The sequence below is a fragment of the Pipistrellus hanaki genome (assembly GCF_964339955.1).
Source record: "Pipistrellus hanaki genome assembly, chromosome: 4".
Classification (NCBI taxonomy): domain Eukaryota; kingdom Metazoa; phylum Chordata; class Mammalia; order Chiroptera; family Vespertilionidae; genus Pipistrellus; species Pipistrellus hanaki.
Genome location: NC_140506.1, coordinates 49267526 through 49289939, shown reverse-complemented (window position 1 = coordinate 49289939; position 22414 = coordinate 49267526). Strand labels below are relative to the sequence as shown.

General features: G+C 37.1%; 1 protein-coding gene across 2 annotated transcripts in view; it reads right to left on the bottom strand.

Moving 5' to 3' along the window:
* Positions 1-2050: 2050 nt before the first annotated feature.
* Positions 2051-22414, bottom strand: part of LNPEP (leucyl and cystinyl aminopeptidase) — an 83800-nt gene continuing 63436 nt past the window's right edge. For both annotated transcript variants that reach the window (XM_084881946.1, XM_084881945.1), the window contains exons 12-18: positions 21663-21846; positions 20397-20553; positions 12370-12554; positions 10755-10916; positions 8845-8985; positions 8107-8188; positions 2051-7486 (exon numbers count right to left, since the gene is read on the bottom strand). In XM_084881946.1, the coding sequence (XP_084738072.1) occupies positions 7355-7486; positions 8107-8188; positions 8845-8985; positions 10755-10916; positions 12370-12554; positions 20397-20553; positions 21663-21846 (1043 nt within the window). In that variant the 3' untranslated portion in view covers positions 2051-7354. The remainder of the gene's footprint in view (positions 7487-8106; positions 8189-8844; positions 8986-10754; positions 10917-12369; positions 12555-20396; positions 20554-21662; positions 21847-22414) is intronic.

Below are 22414 nucleotides of genomic sequence, written 5' to 3'. Positions count from 1 at the left end.
TTTACTTTGTGGTGAATGAAGAGTCAATGTGAGGTATGATTAAGAATGGTGAAAGCAAACATACAGGTCTGAATGTATGAAATGTATGCAAAAGCATATAACTAATGAGGCAACACTGGCCTACATTTTTCAGTGCACTTGAAGATAACATCTAATGGTGTAGGCACTGATCAGAAAAAAAGGAAGGAAGAACAGGAATGACCCAGCTAGTGGAGAGCTGAGGAGGGTGTCGCCACACAGAAGAGCTCTGGGTAGGAAAGGGCCAACTTGCCCGACCACATACATGTGGTGCTGAAAGATAGAGGGCTTGTCCCACAAATTACTTTTGGATTAGTTTTTGGGCCCATTTTGTCATTCACTAGAACCATGACAATAAGTCAAAAGTTTCATTCCAAAAACAAAAATAATTATTACTGGGTACACAAGAATATACTATTGATGGAACTGCAACAGACTTCTATAGATGAATAGGATTCTAGTCTTAAAAGAAGCTACTCTCAAGGCACTTCTATTGGCTTACCAGTCACTGAAAAATTAACCAGCAATGAACGTTAAGCATACTTTTACCTACTACTGTCCTCTTGCCTTTCTGGGACTTCCAATGTACAGGTCCCTTCCCACCATTTCATTCAGTTTGAATGAAAGTAGGAAAAGCGGAGTCTGATTAGCTTTCACAGCTTAGTCATGTCCAAATGCCTTCTCCCATATTATTGGCTACATGCCCATTGCCATTAGTGACATCACCACAATGCAATGCCTTCAAGTCAGAGGCAGGGACTTGGTAGAACTTTATTTTTGTTAGGCATATTCAGAGCTCTTCAACGGACTAAGTAGTAAAGGAAAACCATTAGAAAAAAGCAAATTATGTATGTCTGTATATTTACATCTTTAAAGGCATACATGCTAGGAAATAAAACAAACTAACCACAAAACAACAATTATACTAGCTACAGCTAACCGAGGAAATCTGTGGGAAAGGAGGAAATGATCTGTCAACTTATGAAACTTAATATTCATTAGACTCCTACATAGCCATGCAAAGGACTAAATACAAATGAAATAACAAAGAAATGACAACATATTTATATGTATTAAAAATATTCCCCTGCTGAAAATATAAATCTCTCTAAAAGAAACAAGTCAGTAAATAACACACAACTATTCTAGTCACTATTGCCTACACAGGCAATAAGGGGCCGGGGAGGGGAGATCTGTCATACACTGATCCTCAGTTTTCATTTGTACCTATACATTCATGCAAAGGATTAGGTACAAAATCAGTAATATGTACATATATACATTAATGTTCATACCCTGCCCTTTCCCCCAACCCAACCCTACCCAAACAATCCCTACCCCTAAGAAACAAACCCAAATTATAAAACTATTGCCTGTGCCGGCAGTGAGGGAAGGGGAGTAGAGGAGATTTATCATAGGTTTGGACCTCCATGTTTCATTATGTACTTAGAGTCCCAACAAAGGACTGAGTACTAATGAAATAATACACAAATGTAGCAAATATTTACATACATTAAAAATGTGTGTGCGCGCGCACACACACACACACACACACACACACACACACACACCTCCCCCACACCCCTATCCCTCCAAAAAAGTACCCAAACATCTATTCTTCTACCACTGCCCACCAGGCAATGAGGGAAGGGGTGTAGGGGAGATAATTCATAGAATCAACCTCAACTTTCATTAAGTACTTTAATAGTCATGCAAAGAACTAGATTCAAAATGAAGTTAACAAAGGCAAAACATTTGTATACAATTAAAAATTTACATATCTTGCCCAAGAAGCCAATTCCCCATTAAAACCTCAAAAAACAAGCAAAAACAAACAAATAAAAACAAAACCCAAACCCTACAGTATTCTCTTGTATGTAGGCTATAGGGTAAGGGAGAAAAGATTTACTACACCTCTGGATCTGGGCTTCTGCATTATATCTGATAGCTACAAGTCCAAACAGAAAACTGGGTTTGGGGAGAAAGAACAAAAAATCCAGCAAACATTTATATACATTTAAAAAAAAAAAAAAAAAGTCAACCCAGAAATCCCCTATGACCCTGCGGAAAATAAAGCAAACCCCCAAACCTCTAAACAACTACACCACTAGTCATTGCCTGGACAGGCAATAAGGGAAGGGGAGAAGAGGATATTTTTTTCATAGAATGAACCTTAATTTTCATCATGTACCTAAGTTGTTCTTGGAAAGGTCTAGGTACAAAATGAAATTAAAAAACAAAAACAAAAACAAAAAAGCAAAATTTACATACATTTTTAAAAGTACATATTACCACCATCCCAGGAGAGGGAGTGGTAGAATAAAAAAACAATCTAGGCTACTCTAAAACTATTGCCCACAAAGGCAATAAGGAAAAGGGAAAAGAGGAGATTTTCATACATCCGGACCTCCACGTCTCATTCGGTACCTACACGTCCAAGTAAGGGACGGGGTACAGAATGCACTAACACAACCGTAACAAACACTATATACACAGTTTTTAAAATGATATATCCAGCCCTTAGTCCCTTCCCACCCCCCAAAACTTCAAACAACAACAAAAAAAAACCCCAAAAAACAACCCCAAACTACTCTAAAATGATTGCCTACAGAGATAAAAAGGGAAAGGGAAAATAGGAGATTGCTCTACATCCAGAACGCCATGGTTCATTAGGAACCTACATGTCCGAGTGAAGGATTGGTGCCCAATGAAAACGATAATAAGAAAGTACAAAGCATTTATTCCAATAACCACAAAAGAACCCTGAAACTAACCAAGTACTCTAACAGGCATTGCCCACTCAGGTAATATGAGAAGGGGAGAAGAGGGACTCTTACACATCAGGACCTCCAGGGGTCATTAGGTACTCTCCAGTCTGGAAACCCAATGAAATAATACAACAGGTATATACAGTAAGTACACATCCCTGCCCGCCTTTCCCTGCCCGCCCTCCCCCCAACCCACTCCAGCAACTACACTATTAGCCATTGCCCACAGAGGCAACAAGGGAAGGGGACCAGAGGAGACTGTCATACATCCGACCTCTCTGTCATTGGGTACTTAAATGTCCTATGAGAAGGACATTGTACGAAATGAATAATACAACATGGTAGCAAATTTGCTTATATACAGTAAGTACATACCCCATTCTCTTCTACACCACAATACAAAGCAAACTACTCTATCAGCTACTGTCCAAAGAGGCAATAAGGAAAAGAAAAAAATCTGTCATTCTCTGAACCTGTTTCATTAAGTGTATAATGCATCCATGCAAAAGAACATTTATAAAATGAAAAATAAGTGGCACAGCATTTATGTACACCTGAAAGAATGATAAACACCTCCCCCAACACCTAAGCCTAGATCAAAACAGCAGCAATAACTACTCCATTAGCCATTGTCCATGCAGGCAACAAGGAGAGGGGTAAACAGGACATCTGTCCAGCTTCTGGATCTCCCTGCCTCAATATCCATGAGAAGGATTAACGAAATACAAAATGAAACAACACTCACAAAATAGCAGCAAAAACATCTGTACGCATTTTTAAAAGAACATACTCTGCTCACCTCTCAGTATCACCACCTCCTTCCAAAAAAGGAAATAAAAATCCACTCTAGAGCTGTTGCCCACACAGACAATATGGGAAGGTAGAAGAGATTTTGATGGTCAATATTTCACTTTTCATCAGGACAAAATATACAAAATGAAAGTATATAAAAACACATCAAAACCACATATGTACATATTTAAAGTATATACCCCCAAAAAGCCACTAAAATAAATCAGTCAACACTACGCTACTAGCGATTGCCCATGCCGGCAATAAGGGAAAGGGAGAAGAGGAGATTTATCATACTTTTGGACCTCCACTTTTCATTTGGTACTTATTTGCCAATACAAAGAATGAAGCACACAATACAAGAATGCAAAAAACAGCAAAATTATATACATTATTTTTAAAAATACAAATGGGGCTGAGGGGAAGCTCTTTAAAAAGAGTTAAAAACACTAAAAACAAAGGCAAAGGGAAGAAGAGCTACCTTGTAGCTAGGAAATTCAGGCCTTAGCCTACAAACTTAGCCCAGGAACTGCTATGCTTGGTGATGATATATCTCCTGAAATGCATAGGCCTTCCCTGCAGCCCCATGAAATGCAAAGGCATTATGTGAATGGTCAGCAATCTGACTGTAGATTATGGTTCCAGGTGCTTTAGTCTGAGCAGAATGTTTTTAAAATCCAACTCAGTAACAGGCTATCAGTAATCCAACAAACTAAGCACTTAATTTTCATTTCTTACTGTACAATATTCAGAAAGCATTCTATTCTGTACCCAGTAAGACTGATGCAGCTCAACATCCTCTATGTACCCAGGGCTCTTCTGCCAGCTTTTTTGTTCCTACAATGGCCAAGTACAATAAAATGAAAACATGAATTGCAAAGAATATTAGAGTCAAGTGGAACCTGTGATAGCAAGAAAGTTCATGGACACTGAAACAATGGCAGGGGACACTTAAATTCACTTTAGGAGATGGAAGAAGGCACAGGCTTATGGTAGAGGCTGACACTCCTTGCAGTTTAATACTTCCAATTGCTTGGTATTAACAGAACTGGGCTCCTTAGATTTCTACTTTCATAGCCTACGCTTTGTGTTCCAGATTTTCCATTCTATGTTTCCTAAGGATCAAAATGTGTCTTTGACATTACATTCAAGCAAACTGTCTCTCTGCAATGAATATAATACTTGTCAAACAAGTACCTAATTGTATCATGGACCTATGTGCTTATATAAAAAAGCATACTGTGGCTAACTGCTGTGCTTCAGTCTATTTAACTTCCCAGAAATTCATTGGCCAAGATAAAGTTTTTTTGGGAAAACTTCAAAAGCTGCAATTATAAGTACTATACTACATGTTTTAGCTATTACTTAACCTTATGTTCCTGATTTAGGCTACTTTTTAGATGTCTCATATAGATGGATTAGCACAACAATGAAAATTATGGAATTCTGTGGGAAAATTTGAGGTAAGACCCACTAAAACTGCAAATAGTCTGAGGTGAGGCCCACAAACACAACTAAAAATAGTAGGGATCAGGTTTCATGGGAATGAACGGCTTTTGAGTAAAGATAGCAATCGATTATGAGTTACCTCTTTCTTAGCTGAACTTTTGATGAGGTTTTACTTATAATAATAACACACACCCCCATACCACACACACACTCTCACAAGAAAAATGATATAATTCAGGAGAAGATCTTCCATAAGCAGTTAACACATGATACAGGAGCCATGTGAAACTGGGCAGAAAAAACTGAAGCTTCTTAACTGAATTTGAGAAGTAGCAAAATTTAAACTCTGTATCAAAGTGGAATTTGGTAATATAACATGGTAAAAAAACAACTCAGCAACAACAAAAAACCTCAAAAGTTTAGTATTTTTTTTCCACTCTAAAAATATAAAAACTCACTAACTTTCACTATCAACTAGATTATCATTCATTTACTGAAGCACAAGAGGAATAAAAACCTACAATTACCCCAGTTTCAATAAGACATCTTTAGATGATGCTGTGATTCTCAGGATATAATGTTTTTTATTCTAAAACAGAGAGATAAATGTTTAGAAAAGACTAAATTGGGTGAAAACACACTAGGAGTAAAGAAAGCTATATTTCAGCTTGCCAGCCTTTTAAATTTTGTTATATAAAAATATTTTCATAAAATAAAATATAGTTTTATACACAATCCCACATGTTTTCACTTTACACTTGCTGAATAAAAAAAGGTGACCATTCCCATTGTCTGATTCTGTAGAGTGTTTTTAAGTGCTTGAAAATGGGTAATTATCCTTTTTTGTACAAATATGTTTTCAAACACAATATAAAGTACAAGAATTATTTGGAAGAAAGCTTTTCTCCTAAGAATCAAAGAAACACCATAATCTAAATATAAGTCTGCAGAGCTCACAAAATTCAAGTACAGTATTTCTCCTTTAGAAGGAGTAAAAATGCCTTATAGTTTTAGATTTCTTTCTTTCTTTCTTTCTTTCTTTCTTTCTTTCTTTCTTTCTTTCTTTCTTTCTTTCTTTCGACATTCCCTTTCACTTGCTAGTTTGGCCATGATAAAATAAAACTATAGTTTTTTAACTAAAAAAAAAAAGTACTGTATTTGATAGTGGGGAAAAACTCAAAGCCCACCATATTCCATACGAATCAAGTTACTCCTTTCTCACATTCTCTCATTCCTTTAAGGTACTATGGTGAACTTCAAATAAAAATGTTTAATTTCTCCAAGGCCCTACTTTAAAATGTTTCCAATGTGCTACTCTATCATATAAAATGAAAAAATCCACCCATGGGTATGATATACAGAGAAAGTGCCTATAATTTATCATGCCAAAAGGCATCTAAAAACAAACTACATTTTTAGTAACAGAGATAAAGTAATGATAAAAGTCACCAGTATAACAAAATGTTTGTCATAACTGTGAAAATACTTATTTATAACATAAGGTATATCTGGGGCAGGGAGTGGTAAAGGTGTACAGATATGGAGAATATTGAAACTTATGAACAAAATAATTATAATTAAAGCTATCTAAGTTAGAAACATTTTCCTAAAAGATGAAAAAGAAAATTTTAAATATTGGGAAAATATAATCTTTTGGCCTTGTTATTTAGCTTTTTAATATAACAAAAATTTAAAAATTCTGTAGCACCTAGCTATTGTGCAGGGGAAAAAAATAATAGTTATAGTAGATCTTATTTAAAATTTTTCCAGGAAATAAAGGATTAATCAAAACCCCAAATCAAAGTAGATCTGCACACCTGAGATCAGCTCTCTACATTTGCATGCTTCATCGACTTCACTGATTGCCATACTTTTTGAAGTGTTACCTCGTTCAATAACTCTTTCAACAAGAAAAAGCAAATGGCTCACAAACCAGCAGCCTACAATGATGGCTGACGGCTCCCATGGGAAGTCTTTCCTTGTTCACTGGGTCAGTACTTTATGGATACTGAGAAATAGAACAGAATTCCAAACAATCTTATTCCCCATTTGGGTATCTTCAAAGTATAAAAATTACTTGTTGTTTTTGTAGATGGTTGGCATATAAGTGAATATAATTTTGTAATAAATAACTACGTACTGCCCAAAGACATTTCAGAAAGACCGACGGGAAATACAGATGGACCCTGAGCGAGCTACAACTCCTAAGAGTGCAAACAACTCAGCAGCAATCCTTGGTTTCACCTTGGCTTTTGCAAAAGTTAACACACAGAGCCCACGTTAACAAGCTCTCTGACGGGTGACAAAATGAGGTGCAGTTGTGCATGCTACAGCCACCACGGCAGAGTTTTAAGGTTCTTCTCCATCCACTGGATATTCAACTGAATGATTTCCAAAGCCTCCTGGACACAACGAAGCTGAAAGGTTGCCTCTGACTGACTTTCAAAGAATGCCCGGACCTGTAAGTTGCACACAGAAATATTTCAAAAGAAGAAAATAACAGTTAATCTCAGGTAACTCTGAATATCCTTTTCAAATAAACTTTCACTTAGTTATTGGCTGTGTTGATGTCTTGAAAGTAGAGACAAAAAGTATTTTAATATCCAGGGTAGTTATATCAAATTACTAATCAAGTATGATTAAACTGAGGTAATTTTAAAAATGCGTTCTCCTTATGGGAATAAGGATGAGCTTTTCAATTTAATATAGCCAAGTAATAGCAAGTGAGATAAAGTCTAAAGTTAGGCTTGGTGGTCAACTTTACCCTTCAAGTTGCATTCTTCACAACAATCTCATTACCACTTAGAAACTTGCATATACTGGTCTTAACTACAAAATTATTTGCATCAATAAGACAAGGGAATATTGTTGAGAATGGAATCAGAATTTTTCCTCACCAGAAATGTTTCTCATTGCTGTATATCCAGCCTTAAGACACAATCCAATGCAGAATCATTAGCATTGATGAAGGCAGAAGAGGAACAGGAACTGGCATGAAAAGCCACCATCTGACTTAAACTGAGCAGCCTGAGAGGAAAGGTATACCCCATCTCTGTTAGTAACATTTTACACAACTAACCTCCGACAAATGTGCCTCCGTTGAAAACAGGTGAGTTGATCCAGCAACAATACTTTGTATGGTATAGGAACCCAGATGGAACCTGAAGAAATACAAATACAAGAGCAAAAGAGCAAAAAATGAGGTAGCTGTTGGTAAGCTAAGTTTCCGATGGCAAAGGAAATGTTTTCCTAAGAGCCACATATGCCAAAGTAGAGTCTCGTCCCTGTGCTGGGAACTGCAGCTCCGGAAGTTGGGAGAAGTCCTACATGCACTTACTGCACATGGGAAGGAAAGGTGCATACAAAAGGCAGGAGCTGGCAATACCAGATAAATTATTAATCCATTTGATTTATTAAAAAATCATAGCAAACATCCTGAAATGTAATATTATTGCTTTAACAGAAAAAAAACCCCTATTTGTGCTGTCTACCTGGATGTGACCTCTGAACTGATCCTTTGGCAATGAAGAGGCATTTTCAACACACATAACTAAACAGCTCTTCTGAGTTAGCCCAAGGCCATGCTAAGCTAAGTGATCTGGGTGGGGCATGGCTAGGCTTGATTAGTACCTAAATGTGATTCACATTATGGAATGATGCTTACAAATGTGAAAATTTCTGAGTGTCTTGGTCAAATGTTACCGAAGCATTTTCCTCCTACAGCAAATCATAAGGCCTATGAACCAATACAACATTGGGAATAGTTTTCAAGTGCAGAGACTGAAAACACTAAAAGCTGTAATTCTGAGACACTTACTTCTGTACAAGCTTGTTCCAGTTCTCTTTGACAAAATCCCATGCCAGTAGGTGTCCAGGGAAATGCCGGCCCACTGTTCTTATGACAAATGACAGCTTTTGTGTTCGGATGGTATCTCCACTGAGGCTAGTTTTCATTAACCTGAAAAGCAAACAGGTTTAGCTTCCAAAATAATTATTCATGATGAAGTGATGACTGAACTTAGATTAGTGCTGGTCTCCCAATTACAGCTCTGCAGCAATTCAAGGAATATCACTTTTGGGTTAGTTTAAGATTGATTAACAGATTGAAAACTTGTCATTTTTCTTAAATGAAGAATTCACCAATGAGATAAACACTTTTGAGATAATACAGACTTCTGGATATAGTAAAGACATTTGAGAAATAAACCCTGGTAGAATTTATAATTCTGAAGACTGATTTTTTTTTTCCTGCTAAAAACCTTAACAGAAAAAAAAAAAGTAATTTTTAATATAAGGTATTACTCTTTAAAAACGGGGCTGTTTAAATAATGTGAAAATGAAGACACATTTCATAATATATTCTTGATATTCATAATTATTACTTATTAATATTTCATATGTACCAGATGTTTAAATTGCTGACACAACAATGCTTGAAAAAAGGCAATTATTACCTATACCCACTCTATAAGAAACTGAGGTTATGTAATCGCCCCAGTTACACTGCTAGTAAATACTGCAGCCTGGCACCTGAACACAAGCAGTTCTCATCTCCTGTGATATGAAGTCTGTGTACATAGAGAAAACACATTTCCCCCAAAATGCAGCAATACTTTTAATAGAAAGAAAACCCAAGAGCTCATCAAGCTGTGATGGGTTAAACAAATTATGATGGAGCCCTACTCTGGAATAGTATGCATCCATGCAAACAAATGAAGTAGGCTTCATGAACTGACATGGCAAATCTCAGAGAAGATCACTGGCTGAAAGGACCATCACAAGACACTGGGGCTAGTATAAACTATGCTGACATATAAATATACAGACCGGGATTGACACTGTTAGCAGAAAGTATAAGAATGGAAGAAACATATGAGAGAATCATATAAGAGATACTTTCATGTCTTATTCAATTTTCATAGATATTGTTTAAATACTTTATAATGGGAATTTATTAGTGTGTTTATTTGTTTAAAACAAAAAATTATTACAGTTTAGAACAAACTTTCCTCTGTTTGCTTGGGTCAGAGGCTGGCTACTATGTTAAGGAAAATAATTATTTACAGCGCATCCTTTGGGAAATAGGTCTGGGCCGGCGCTGATGACATCTCTGGGACACTTAGGATTTATCTGAGTTCATTTATACAAGAGAAGCAGTGACACAGCAATGCCTCCCTCTGACCTTCCCAGCGCTGACCCTTAGATCCCGTGCTCCTCTCTGCCCCACCACTGCTGGCCCCTTGGTCAGGAGGCCCTGTTCACGGCCCTTCTTTCGCACGTGAAACTCCCATTTCCAGTATTTGTCGGTCAATATTAGAAAGAAAATGTCTGGCAAATTCATATGAGAGTAGAGCCTATACTTTTTACATAATCCCTTTTTCTGTAGTGTTTGCATTTTCAAAATGACAGCTTGGACAGAGCAATGCCTTGACCAGAAAGAATGAAGCACTAACTGTGGAATGAAGACAACATGCTAAGGGGACGAAGCCGTGTTTAAGCAGAAAAGTAGGTGGGTGCTGGGGTTCTGGGCAAAGCACCTTCTGCCCAGCTGTCCAGTTCCTGAGCTGAAAGCCAGCACATGGGGCTCCTTAGCTCACTGACCGAGTCAGGCCTGGTCTGTGAGTGGAAGGGAGATCCCAGAGGAAATGAGGTCTCCACCCACCCCTGCAGCACCATGCTTTCCTACTTTTGGTTCCTACATATCATACGCCTCGGTTGGTTTCATACCAGTAAAGTTTCCGTGCATCCTCGGAGCTGGCAAGAGCTTCAAGTATTTTATTCTTCTCTGCTTCAGAGCCTATAGAGATATACTTGCTTAAGAGGAACGACCAGCCGCTCTGAGTTCTTGCTCCGACTTTGAACACAGCAGTCATGACATCAGTAGGTAGGCTGTAAGAGAGGTACTCAAATGTGAGAACAAAAACATCCTAAATTCAAAGGTAAGGAAATGACTAGTGGTGATGTGTTAGGTGTCAGAGCAGAGCAGTACAGAAGAGTCTTCACTGTACAACTAACCAATAGTGAAGAAAATGGCTAATTTAGTGGCTGCTACTTTCCTAGTTGGTGGGACTAGAAGAAATATGACTTCAATTTAATACAATAACTATTTGCTGAACATCCACAAAGAACCAAGCAGCTGACTGGCTGGGTAATGGAGAGGGGGGAAAAGAGACACAGTCTCTGCCTCTAGGAACTCACAGGCTATCACAAAGTACAGACCAAGAAATATATTCATTACAATACAGTGTGTCAAGTTCCATGGTAGAAATACAAACCAAGGGATGAGAAAAGGGGAGGGAGCATAGTTTTCTGCCATTATTAAAATCTCTTTATCTGGTGCTTGAATCTTCTTCCATATGCCCAATAGGGAACTTAGAGAGAACCGATCATCATCATCAAACTATTTTTACTAATTGCTAACTCCACCTGCTATGTTTTATTCCTAAATTAAAAGAGAGTCTTTGACACCTCACACCCGTTAGGATGGTTGCTATAAAACACACACACACACACATACACAGAAAATAAGAAGTGTTGGTGAGGATGTGGAGAAACTGGAAGAAACCCTTGTGCAGTTGGCGGGAATGTAAAATGGTGTAGCTGCTATGGAAAATAGTGTGTCAGTTTCTCAAAACATTAAAAATAGAACTACCAAATGATCCAGTAATCCTACTCTGGGATTATTTGAAATAACTGAAAGCAGGGCTTCAAAGACATATGTACATCCATGTTCATAGCAGCATTATTGGTTAAGAGCCAAAAGGTGAAAGCAAGCCAAATGTCTATTAGTGAATGAATGGATAAGTAAAATGTGATATATACATACAATGGATTGATTATTCAGCCTTAAAAAGGAGAAAATTCTTACATATGGATGAAGCTTGAGGACATTATGTTAAGTAAAACAAGCCAGTCACAGAAAGACATATAATGTATGATTTCACAAAAATGAGGTATTTAGAGCAGTAAAAACTCATAAAATGGAAAGTAGAATCGTCATTTCTAGGGGCTGAGGAAACGGCAAGAGGGTGGGGGAGACTCATTTGGGTAAGAAGTTTCAGTTTTGCAAGATAAAGTTCTGGAGATTTATTGCACAATGAGGGGAATATGCTTATACTACCAAATTGTACATTTAAAATTTGTTAAGATAGTAAATTTTATGTTGTATATAATTTACCACAATAAAAAAAGTCTTATTTGAGAACGTAAGTGCCTAGAGTTCACACACACTGACACTCAGCTTTATAACAGGTATGACCCAGGATGAAAAGATCCTGGTTTTAGTACATGATGTGAAGTAAAGAAGAGGCAGAGAGCTCATTTGAGTAAAAGCACACCTCACCTTTGAGTTCCATTGGATGCAACCCAATCGTCAAACAGCTTCGAGGCAGTAGTGCTGCAGTTCTCTAGGTCATGGACACAGGCAAACTCTAGCAAGGCTGACCGCAACTCTCGAGCAGATGGGGAGCCATCATCAGTCCAATTTTGCTGCTGAATTTGGCTTTGAAGCAATTTAGATACCCTGTTCTAGAGATACAAAATAGGTTACAATGGAGTAATAATAATTAGGACAATCAGGAAAATCAGGACAACTAGGTCTCTTTTTCCCAACATTTACCCAAGGAGAAAAAGAGGGAGAGGGACAGAGATATTACTCATTAAATACCAACTGCCCACAAATAGCTGAGATCAACCATTCAATGACAAAGTTTATACAAAAGAATGCTAGAGCCAACAGGGACTTTTAATGACATAACGCAGAAAGAATTAATGGCTTCCCTGCAGTAGGGAACCTTTCTTTAGTGTGTACTCAGCAAGAAGTTATTTTCCTGACCCAAAGTACCACTGCTAGAAGGAAGTTGGAACTTCCTGACCTTGTGACTTTAGAATTCATAAATCCAAAAAGCAGTCAGAGAGAAAAATATAGTTCTTTACTGTTTAAATGTTTCTAAATCTAATATTAAATAAATACTTCAAATATTGATGCTGTAACAGATTAATCTAATTAGTGAGAAAATGAGTACTATAGAAAAGTATAGTTGTTTATAGTTATCTTCTCCCTCAATATTTATAAAAATATTCTGAATCTACAGAAAAGCTACAAGAATAGTACAATGGACACCCATATGCTAGATTCACTGTTTTTTTTAATACTCTTACATTTGCTTTGTTTCTATGTGCATGTAACACACATACATATATATTTTTATGGTTTTAGCTGAACCATGAGAGTAAGTTACAGATATCATGATATTTCATTTATAAATACTTCAGCATGCAACTCCCAGAAATAAGAAGTCTCTATTATCACTCTGAAAGAAATTAAGTTAATCAGTAATACTATCTATTATTTCAGTCCACTGTTAATAGTTTCTTCGAAATAAAATGTCATTCCTAAATACATATTTACTAGAAACCTGGTGCATGAAATTCGTGCACAGGGGTGTGTGTCCCTCAGCCCAGTCTGCACCCTCTCCAATCTTGGACCCTTCCAGGGATGTCTGACTGCCCTCTCACAATCCAGGACTGCTGGCTCCCAACTGCTCACCTGCCTGCCTTCCTGATTGCCCCTAACCACTTCTGCCTGCTAGCCTGATCACCCCCTAACCACTCCCCTGCCAGCCTGTTTGTCCCTAACTGCCCTCCCCTACAGACCTGGTCCCTCCCAACTGCTCTCCCCTGCAGGCCTGGTCGCCCCCAACTTCCCTCCTCTGCCGGCCTGGTCACCCCTAACTGCCCTCCCCTGCAGGCTTGGTCACCCCCAAACTGCACTCTCTTGCAGGTGTGGTCCCTCCCAACTGCCTTCCCTTGCAGGCCTGGTCCTTCCCAACTGCCCTCCCCTGGTGGCCATCTTGTGGCGACCATCTTGTGTCCACATGGGGGCAGCCATCTTGTGTCTTGGAGTGACGGTCAATCTGTATATTACTTTTATTAGATAGGATAGTATTAAGAAATCAATATAGCTTTTATTTCTTTTTCATCTCTCCCCACAACAAAAGTATAAAAACTATTAATAGTATATGGAAATATTTCAATGTTGCAAGCTGTGGTACATGGGGAGGGGTGAGGACACATGGGATTTTTAAAAATCATCATATAAAATATGCATGCATGAATGCTACTAAAAGAAACACAAATTTTAATATAAAATGCTTACAGGTATTTTTTAGAAAACCCTCATGGCTGTAAATAAGAAGAAACAAACAAACAAATGTACAGCCATATCCTGCCCACAGGGTCTCAGGCAGGGGCAGTTCCTCCCACTGGTTCCTTTTTAACAGCATCACCCTTATCATATCTCATCTCAAAGTCAAGTACCACAGATGACCAAATACGAAAACTCTTAACCCCAGAAAAGTAGTTCAAGTTCTTCATAGAACATTATATTTTTACAGAGTGCCACTGTCAATACTTAAAATGAATCCTAGGCAGAGACTTGTAAACTGCAAGGCCATTTTCTCAGAAGACCTTTGAATAAATCTCTTGTGGAACTATGAGAATAGAAACAAGAATCCGTGCAAAAAGAGGACTCAAAGTTTGTGATGAAGTGATCACTTGCTATTGTTTGCTTGCTTCAAAAGCAATGAAAAGGAGAACAGACACCTGGTGGAATGCCTGAGTAAGCTTGTGAGTCACTGGGAGGATGTGAAGTGGAAAAATACTTGCTTTGCTGATTGATAATGCAAAGAACATAAAAGGGATGCAAACCCTCCTGGATACACATGACCACTTTGGTACATGCTGTCTTCACTGGCCTGACCTCAACAGCATCATGATAGCAAATAATCCCAAGTGACTGATGGGAAAAAAGAAATTTAAAAGCTACTCATAACTGTCAAATAAAAACAAAGAAGGATGAGAAAAAAAAAGTCACATGTTTGAAATACTATTCAGGTTCAGTGGAACCTGGCTGGTGTGGCTCAGTGGTTGAGCATTGACCCATGAACCAGGAGGTCATGATTCGATTCCCTGTCAGGGAACATGCTAGGGTTGCAGACTCAATCCCCAGTAGGGGGCATGCAGGAGGCAGCCCTTCAATGATTAAAAGAAAAGTTCAACAGAGAAAAATGCCAATGCTCCTTGAGAATTAACTAAAACATAAAGAAGCCAGTACAAAAAAAAATGCCATTGGAAAGGACTGAAGGCAAGAGGAGCCTGAACCTTGAATAGGCAGTTACTCCATCAGAATTACATGGCGAATTTTTACTAGTTATTCCCTGTACACCAAGAGGAATTACCAAAATAGTTGATTTGAAATGTTTCAAATTATTACATAATAGAGTAAAAGTAAAATACCTTCTTTTAAAAAAAATAACTCGTTTTTAGAAAATTCCAGGTTATGTTTTTAGTATTAAGTAACCATAACAAGTGCTTTGAATTACCTTTGCCTCCCATAAATAAAATTAATCCTATTTTTTCCATGGTTCTAAATTAATTTTTGAAATTTAAACTCATTAAACATTAGAATCCCATCCTCTGATTCCATAAAGTGAAAATGGCAAATGGGGAGAAGGAATGTAGATGATACACACAATTTAAGGAGTTAAACCTTTTGAATATTTTCCTCCTCTGACACTTAAGTAGGGTTATACAAACTACAAACATTGGATATGTAATAAAATGCAACAACAACATGAAATGATTAAAAAATAAAACAGGGATAGATGCTGGCACTTATGCTATGTATTACATTTTGATTTACTGCTTTAATTTTACACTGATATATCCAGGGAGTTCTTTTGTGGGTCAACTGAACTTCTTAAAAGTGAAGTGTCAGCTTTTATTGCAAAACATTATCCCACCAATCCCTCATACATATCAGAATGACAGACTTATAAGTGATGAGACAGGATATAGCTAGGATCAGATAGTAACATCAGATGTGAACAATCTAACATAATTCAAGTGTGCCTCCAGACCCTACCCACCACAGCACCACAGTATACATCACAAAATGTGATACATGGGCATGTGCTACATAGGTATACAAAAAATAATGGAGCCTATAGAACAAAATGACCAATAAATGTACATTCTGCTCTGGCAACAATGACATAAAAATTAGACACCAGTCACAATCATAAATACTACTGAAAATTGGCTCCAGAGACTCAGAAATGTCTGCCATTCCAATCTCCAACTACGGTGGCTCAGACTTCATATTTTGAGAGTTTTGATGCTACCAGAATGTCCTAAAATGAGAAGAATAATTTTAAAGAGACAGTTTCTCCCTTTTGATGAATTGAAACTAACCTTTTAACTAACCATCAAGCTATGCAATCTCCAGCAGTAAAAGGGCCTGTGGTCTTCCAAACACATACTCAGCCTCCCGTCCTTGCCTTCTGGACCCCACTCTGAAGTATGTTCCTAATAAACACATACTTCCCAGCAAACTGGAAGTCATCATCAGAAATGAAGATGCAGAGTTACTTGATTAAGAAAATATTCAAACGGCTTAACTCCTTGAACTGTGTTTCCCATCTATGTCTCAGCACAGGGATAGCTTGAGGTAAGTTACCCAATGTTTCCTGACACTGGGCCTCAACAGAGTTAAGGAGAGAGGCAGAGGAAGAGTAGCTTCTGGGCAGCTTCAGAGTAGATAGCTATCCTGCCTTCTCTTAACAATACATTCTGTACCAACACTGTTCTTTAACACTGAAAAGAAGTGAGTGACATATGCTAATACTGCTACTTATACTGGGTTGAACAGTATGCCCCCAAAACTCATGTCTGACTGAAACCTGTGACGGCGGCCTTATTTGGGACCAGGAGTTTTGCAGATGTAAATAAATTAAATAAGGTCATACTGGATTATAGTGGGCCCAAACCCAATGATGGGTGCCCTGGCAAGAGGAAATCCAGACAAAGAAACACAGGAAACATGCCATGTGAAGACAGAGGCAGAGATTGTACAATAGTAATGCAATTACAACCTAAAGAATGCCAAGGATTGCTAGCAAGCCCTTGAAACTGAGAGAGACACATGGAATAGATTCTCCCTCAGAAGAAACCAAACTTACCCTGATAACACCCTGATTTAAGACTTCCAGAACTGTGAGATAATAAAGTTCTGTTGTTTTAAGACACCCAGTTTGTAATAATTTATTACGATGGCCCTGGGAAACTAATATATTGTATTACCTCAAATAGTGATGATTTGATATGGCACTAATAACCCCAAAGTAGTTATAGAAATCCTATAATAAAAAAATGGATACCATGAAGTACACTGGTGCTGGATCACTTAGATACCCATATTGAAAAGAAATTAATATTTATGTTTACTTCACACCATATAAAAATCAATTCCAAATGGATCATAAATCTAAATATAAAAGGTAAAAAAAAGTTTTCAGATGAAAATTTAGGAGAATATCTTGGGCTAGGCAGATTTCATACCTTAAAATTAAGAATTTATGCTAATTATGTATGTCTTGGGCATATATTGTCTGGGTGCTGTACATGTGTTATTACATCCTCCCATGTGCATTTTATAAATTAATGGTTTAAATTTTGATAAAGTTCCTGTTAGACTTCTGATCTAAATATAAGTTGCATTGAAATTAAAAAAAGAAAAGAATTTATGCTAATTAAAAAATCATTAAGAAAGTGAAAAAGCAAGCCAGAGTAGGAGAAGATATTTGCAAATATACAAAATAAACAAAGAACTCATAAGTAGAATATATAAAGAAGTCTTTTTAAAAAAAAGTCTTAGCCGAAACCGGTTTGGCTCAGTGGATGGAGTGTCGGCCTGCGGATTGAAAGGTCCTGGGTTCAATTCCGGTCAAGGGCATGTACCTTGGTTGCGGGCACATCCACAGTGGGGGTGGTGCAGGAGGCAGCTGATCGATGATTCTCTCTCATTGATGTTTCTAACTCTCTATTCCCTCTCTCTTCCTCTCTGTAAAAAAAATATATATATATATATTTTTTAAAAAGTCTTAAATATCGATAAGAAAAAGGCAAACAATCCAATAGAAAAACAAATGAAAGACCTGGGGGAATATCCCAAGACAAAAGAGAATATCCAGCCCTAGCCAGGTGGCTCAGTTGGTTTAAGCATCATTCCATACACCAGAAGGTCATGGGCTTGATTCCCAGTCAGGACATATACCCAGGTTGCAGGTTCAATCCCTGGCCAGAGTGGGTGCAGGAGACAACTGATCACTGTTTCTCTCTCACAACGATGTTTCTCTCTCTTTCCCTTCCTCTCTCTAAAATTCAATATAAAAAAGAGAGAGAAAACCCAATGGTCAATAAACATTTCAAAAGGAATTCATATTCACTTAGAGAAATATAAATTAAAGACAAAATTACAATACTATGGTGCACCCATCCAAATGGCTAAAAGAAAAAGGTTACTATTAATATACGTGTTGACAAAAAAAATAGATCCAGAACAGACCTTGAATTCTCGTACACTGCTGATGGAGTGTTAAATTGGTGTAACTTTGAAAAATGATTTGGTAATACAGTATTAACCATGTATATGTTTTGATTCAGCAATTCCATTTTCCAGACACATACCCCATAGAAACTCATCAAAGATGTGTATAAGAATATTCATAGCAACACTGTTTATAATAGCTCCAAACTCCAAACAACCCAAATGTCCATCTACAGTGGCTGAACTGGCTAACAAATGGCCAACTTCTTTAATAAGGCAACAGTAGAAAGAGACCAATAGTTAGCTGTATACTTCTTGGAAATGCACAACAATACTATAAAAAATACTGTTACTAACATTTTAGGTATAAAAGAAATCTCATATAGTAAGTTGACAATTTCATTTTCAAGGAAGTCACTAGATGTGGGTCTATGATTTTAAACCTTAAACACATGGTCTCCAAACTTTTCAACCTGTTTTAATTTAAAATCTCAGTTTAAAAAAGAACAATAGCAAAAAAGAAAAAAGAAAAAAGCTTTGATCTTTCCCAACAAAAAGGTATCACTGGAATGATGACATTGTTAGACTACAAATTAGTTTAAAATATATAGCAATGTAAGGAAAAGAATAGGTTTTGAAGTAAAACCAATGTGGGATAGAACTTCAGCTTTATAATTGACTGGATAAGTGAGTTTGGGGAAGTTATTTAGTCTCCTCCTTTATCTCATGAAAGTAGAAATATCCATTTGGTGTTGTGTGAGGATCAAACAAGGTAATCAACACTAAGTACTGAGCACAGTGTACAGAATATAATAAACATTGACATGTATTTGTTTCTGGAGTGACTCGCTCATTTATTCATTCCACATTTACTGAATGCTACTATGGGCTGAGGCACATTCCAGAAGCTGATTTTTATTAAGCTGGTAGTTAAAACCTTATGAAATAGGAGAATGATAAAAATCTACCAATTAGAAGAAACCTCAGAAATCATCTAACTTAAGAACCTCACTTATGGGTAGGGATGGGGGTGGTTCCTTTGGGGTCAGATCAGAAACTTGTGAGGGACGGTGTTTTTTAAGCTGCATACGGCCCACCTGCCCTACATTCCCTTTCCCCACTGAGAATCATGCCTGTGGTAAGAACTCATCCTAAGAAATGCATAGCAAAATGTGGCAGAAAGGAATAAAATAAAATAAAAATTTAATCCAATCCCTTCCTTTTACCAGTGAAGACACCAAAACCCTAAAAGACTTGATCTAATTTCTGTTCCAGTACTGTCTTCCTTTTCCTGAAAGTTGCCTTTTGCTTGGTCCCTGGAAAACCCAACTAGTTTACAAAGCAAAACCCTGTGGTCAGAATGTGCTGATTCAGAAAATTGGATAAAACAAAGGATGCATCACTCCCTTCCAAGCTTTTAAAGACTCAGTCAACAGTTTTTAAAGACGCAGTCAACAGTTTAACACTGAAAGTGTCTAAAATAACAAGTGTTAAGATCAGGCAACTGGTCTTTTTTAAAAAGGTAAAACAGTCTCCAATACCAAGACTCCATTTCTGCTTTGCAGACAAACATATGCACCAGCATCCTCATCCATAAGAAAGGTATCAGAAGGGCTCCTAAACAATAATCCGAATACAAACAACACAAACATGACTGTCATTTGATATAGGCTACTAGGATATTAACGGGAGCACTGCTTTTCAAAAGGGTCCATATAAAGCATTTACTATATAAAAAATTGAATAGAAAAAGTTTCTTTTCATGTGACAGCAGTATGAGAAATCTCTGTTGATATTCAAACAAAATCAAATCATGCTAAGCCTTTATCAACTATTCATGGTAAGCAATGACATTTTCATTAAAAATAAAGATTTCTTGGAAAGTAAAGAAAATGGAATTTCATTCCTTTTCAGCCTATTACTGCTGAATAACCACATTAAAAGCAATCAACAAAGAGAAGCTGGCAAAAAGGCAGACTCACCACCAGTCTTGAGGCCAGATTCATATATCCTAGTTTTTCAAGGAGGTTATAGATGAGGCCTGTCTGAAAGAGGGTTTCAGTGATGGGTGCAGTATGGGTCTCCTTCCCAAGATAATCAATCAAATCAAAGGCCTTCTTAAGAGGCACTTTGCCTAGCCTAAAGGGTAAAAGAACAGAACAAGTAAACATGCTGAGAAAGGCAGATGAACTGAACGCATGCTGAGAAGTTTTATGGTCAAATGGTGTCTTAAAGACCTAAAATTTAAGCTTAGATTGTCATTCTGTAAAGTTAGACTAAATATGATTACCTTTGATTAAGTTCATGTGTGTGACCCAAAGTTAAAGACACATTTCAGAAAAAAATGATCAATAATTGCTCCGTTTTCATTCCATGTCACCTGTAAATTGCTACTAACTCAGGAATTACATCTTAGATGAGAAATGATTAATAGTACTAATTTTATTTGTTTTTTAAATTTCTTATATTTACCAGGTAAGAACAGGCAGCATAAAGAGAATTTGAAAAAAAATACTTATATGGGAATTTATTTGTCAAACTTGTTAAAGGGAGGTCCACTATTAATTTATGCTGAGTACATCATTAAAATCAACCATTTTATAGAAATCATAACAATGATGGCTGAGATAATATAATGTCGTTTGTTAAAAAAAAAAAAAAATAGGAAGGTCAAGAGCAGTCAGGAGGAACACTTTTCAATATTCCTTGTGTTTCTATACCCACTAACAACCTAAATTGGTAATCTACCTATTCCGAAGGTTCTCTCTACACAAGGTCTCTACCATTCTTGGCTTTGGGATTCCAGTAGCACACAAGGTGATGGAAGAGGCAAGTGGTACATAATGAGGAGGCTCCAGTTATCAGAGCTGCCCCTCAAACTAGTTAGTAAGCACTAAGCATCACACAAACCAAGTGCTGCTTGAAAAAAATCCTACAAATAAATAAAACAATGCCTGAGCTACATTAATTTATTCAGCAATATGGGTCCAGCTTGTTTGCATCTACATTCTTGAAATGTTATGTAAATCTTGTTACTTAACTGTTCAATATTTGTAGCTAATTTTCATGATAGATTATAAAGTTCTTGAAGGCAAGGACTGTGCCTGACATTTTCCAGTTCCTCCAAAACCTATACCTAACAGGCAATACATGCTAGCTCTTTTGAACTGTTTTTTCTAAAATGTTCTTTTCCTCGATATCACTTGTTTAAAAAACAAACAAACAAAATAAAACCAAGCATACTCTACCCTGCAAGTTCAAAGATGTTGTTGATGAGGCTGGCTCGGTCTTTGTCACTCAGGACATAAGGATTTATTTTCAACTGTTTTATTAGTGCATCCCAGTCATCATCTGCATAATGTACAATATAATAGCCAGTCATGTCTGTATTGACTTTGACCCACGGTACTTCTTCTGTAAGATTGATGACATCTAATACAAATCAAAAAATGAAAGAGCAAGAGTGAGAGAAAGAAGGGTAATAGGGCAAGAAAAAAATTAAATGCTTTGTTTCAAAGTTAATATGGTATATTTTTATATTTAATCATCCTACTAAGAAACTAAATCTCTGCCTTTTAATGCTGTTATTTTCACATTAACAAAGATTACTAGTTACTCATTTAATGGTGAACCAGGTACTTATGGGTACTTATGTCTCTTCTCTCATAGATCTTACAGTTTACTGTAACGAGGTAGGTAGAATTCAAAAAGAAAATATGATATTTTATGGAAGTACACAGAAGAAATGCTTCACTCCCTAGGGAAAGTTAGGAGATTTCCTGGAAGAAATGACAGCTAATTTGAGACTTCAAGATATATAGATGTTTAGCAAGGTAAAGAGTGTGCAAGACCCAGAGAGAAAGTATACATCGTGTCCATGCACTGAACTGGCTCCCAAGTTCATTGTGGCTAAAGGAGAGAAGCAGGGAGAAAGGGAAAATTCATGTGGGGTGAGGCAGCAGGGGAAGTTCTTAAAATGTGTTCCATTGCAGCCTTTGTC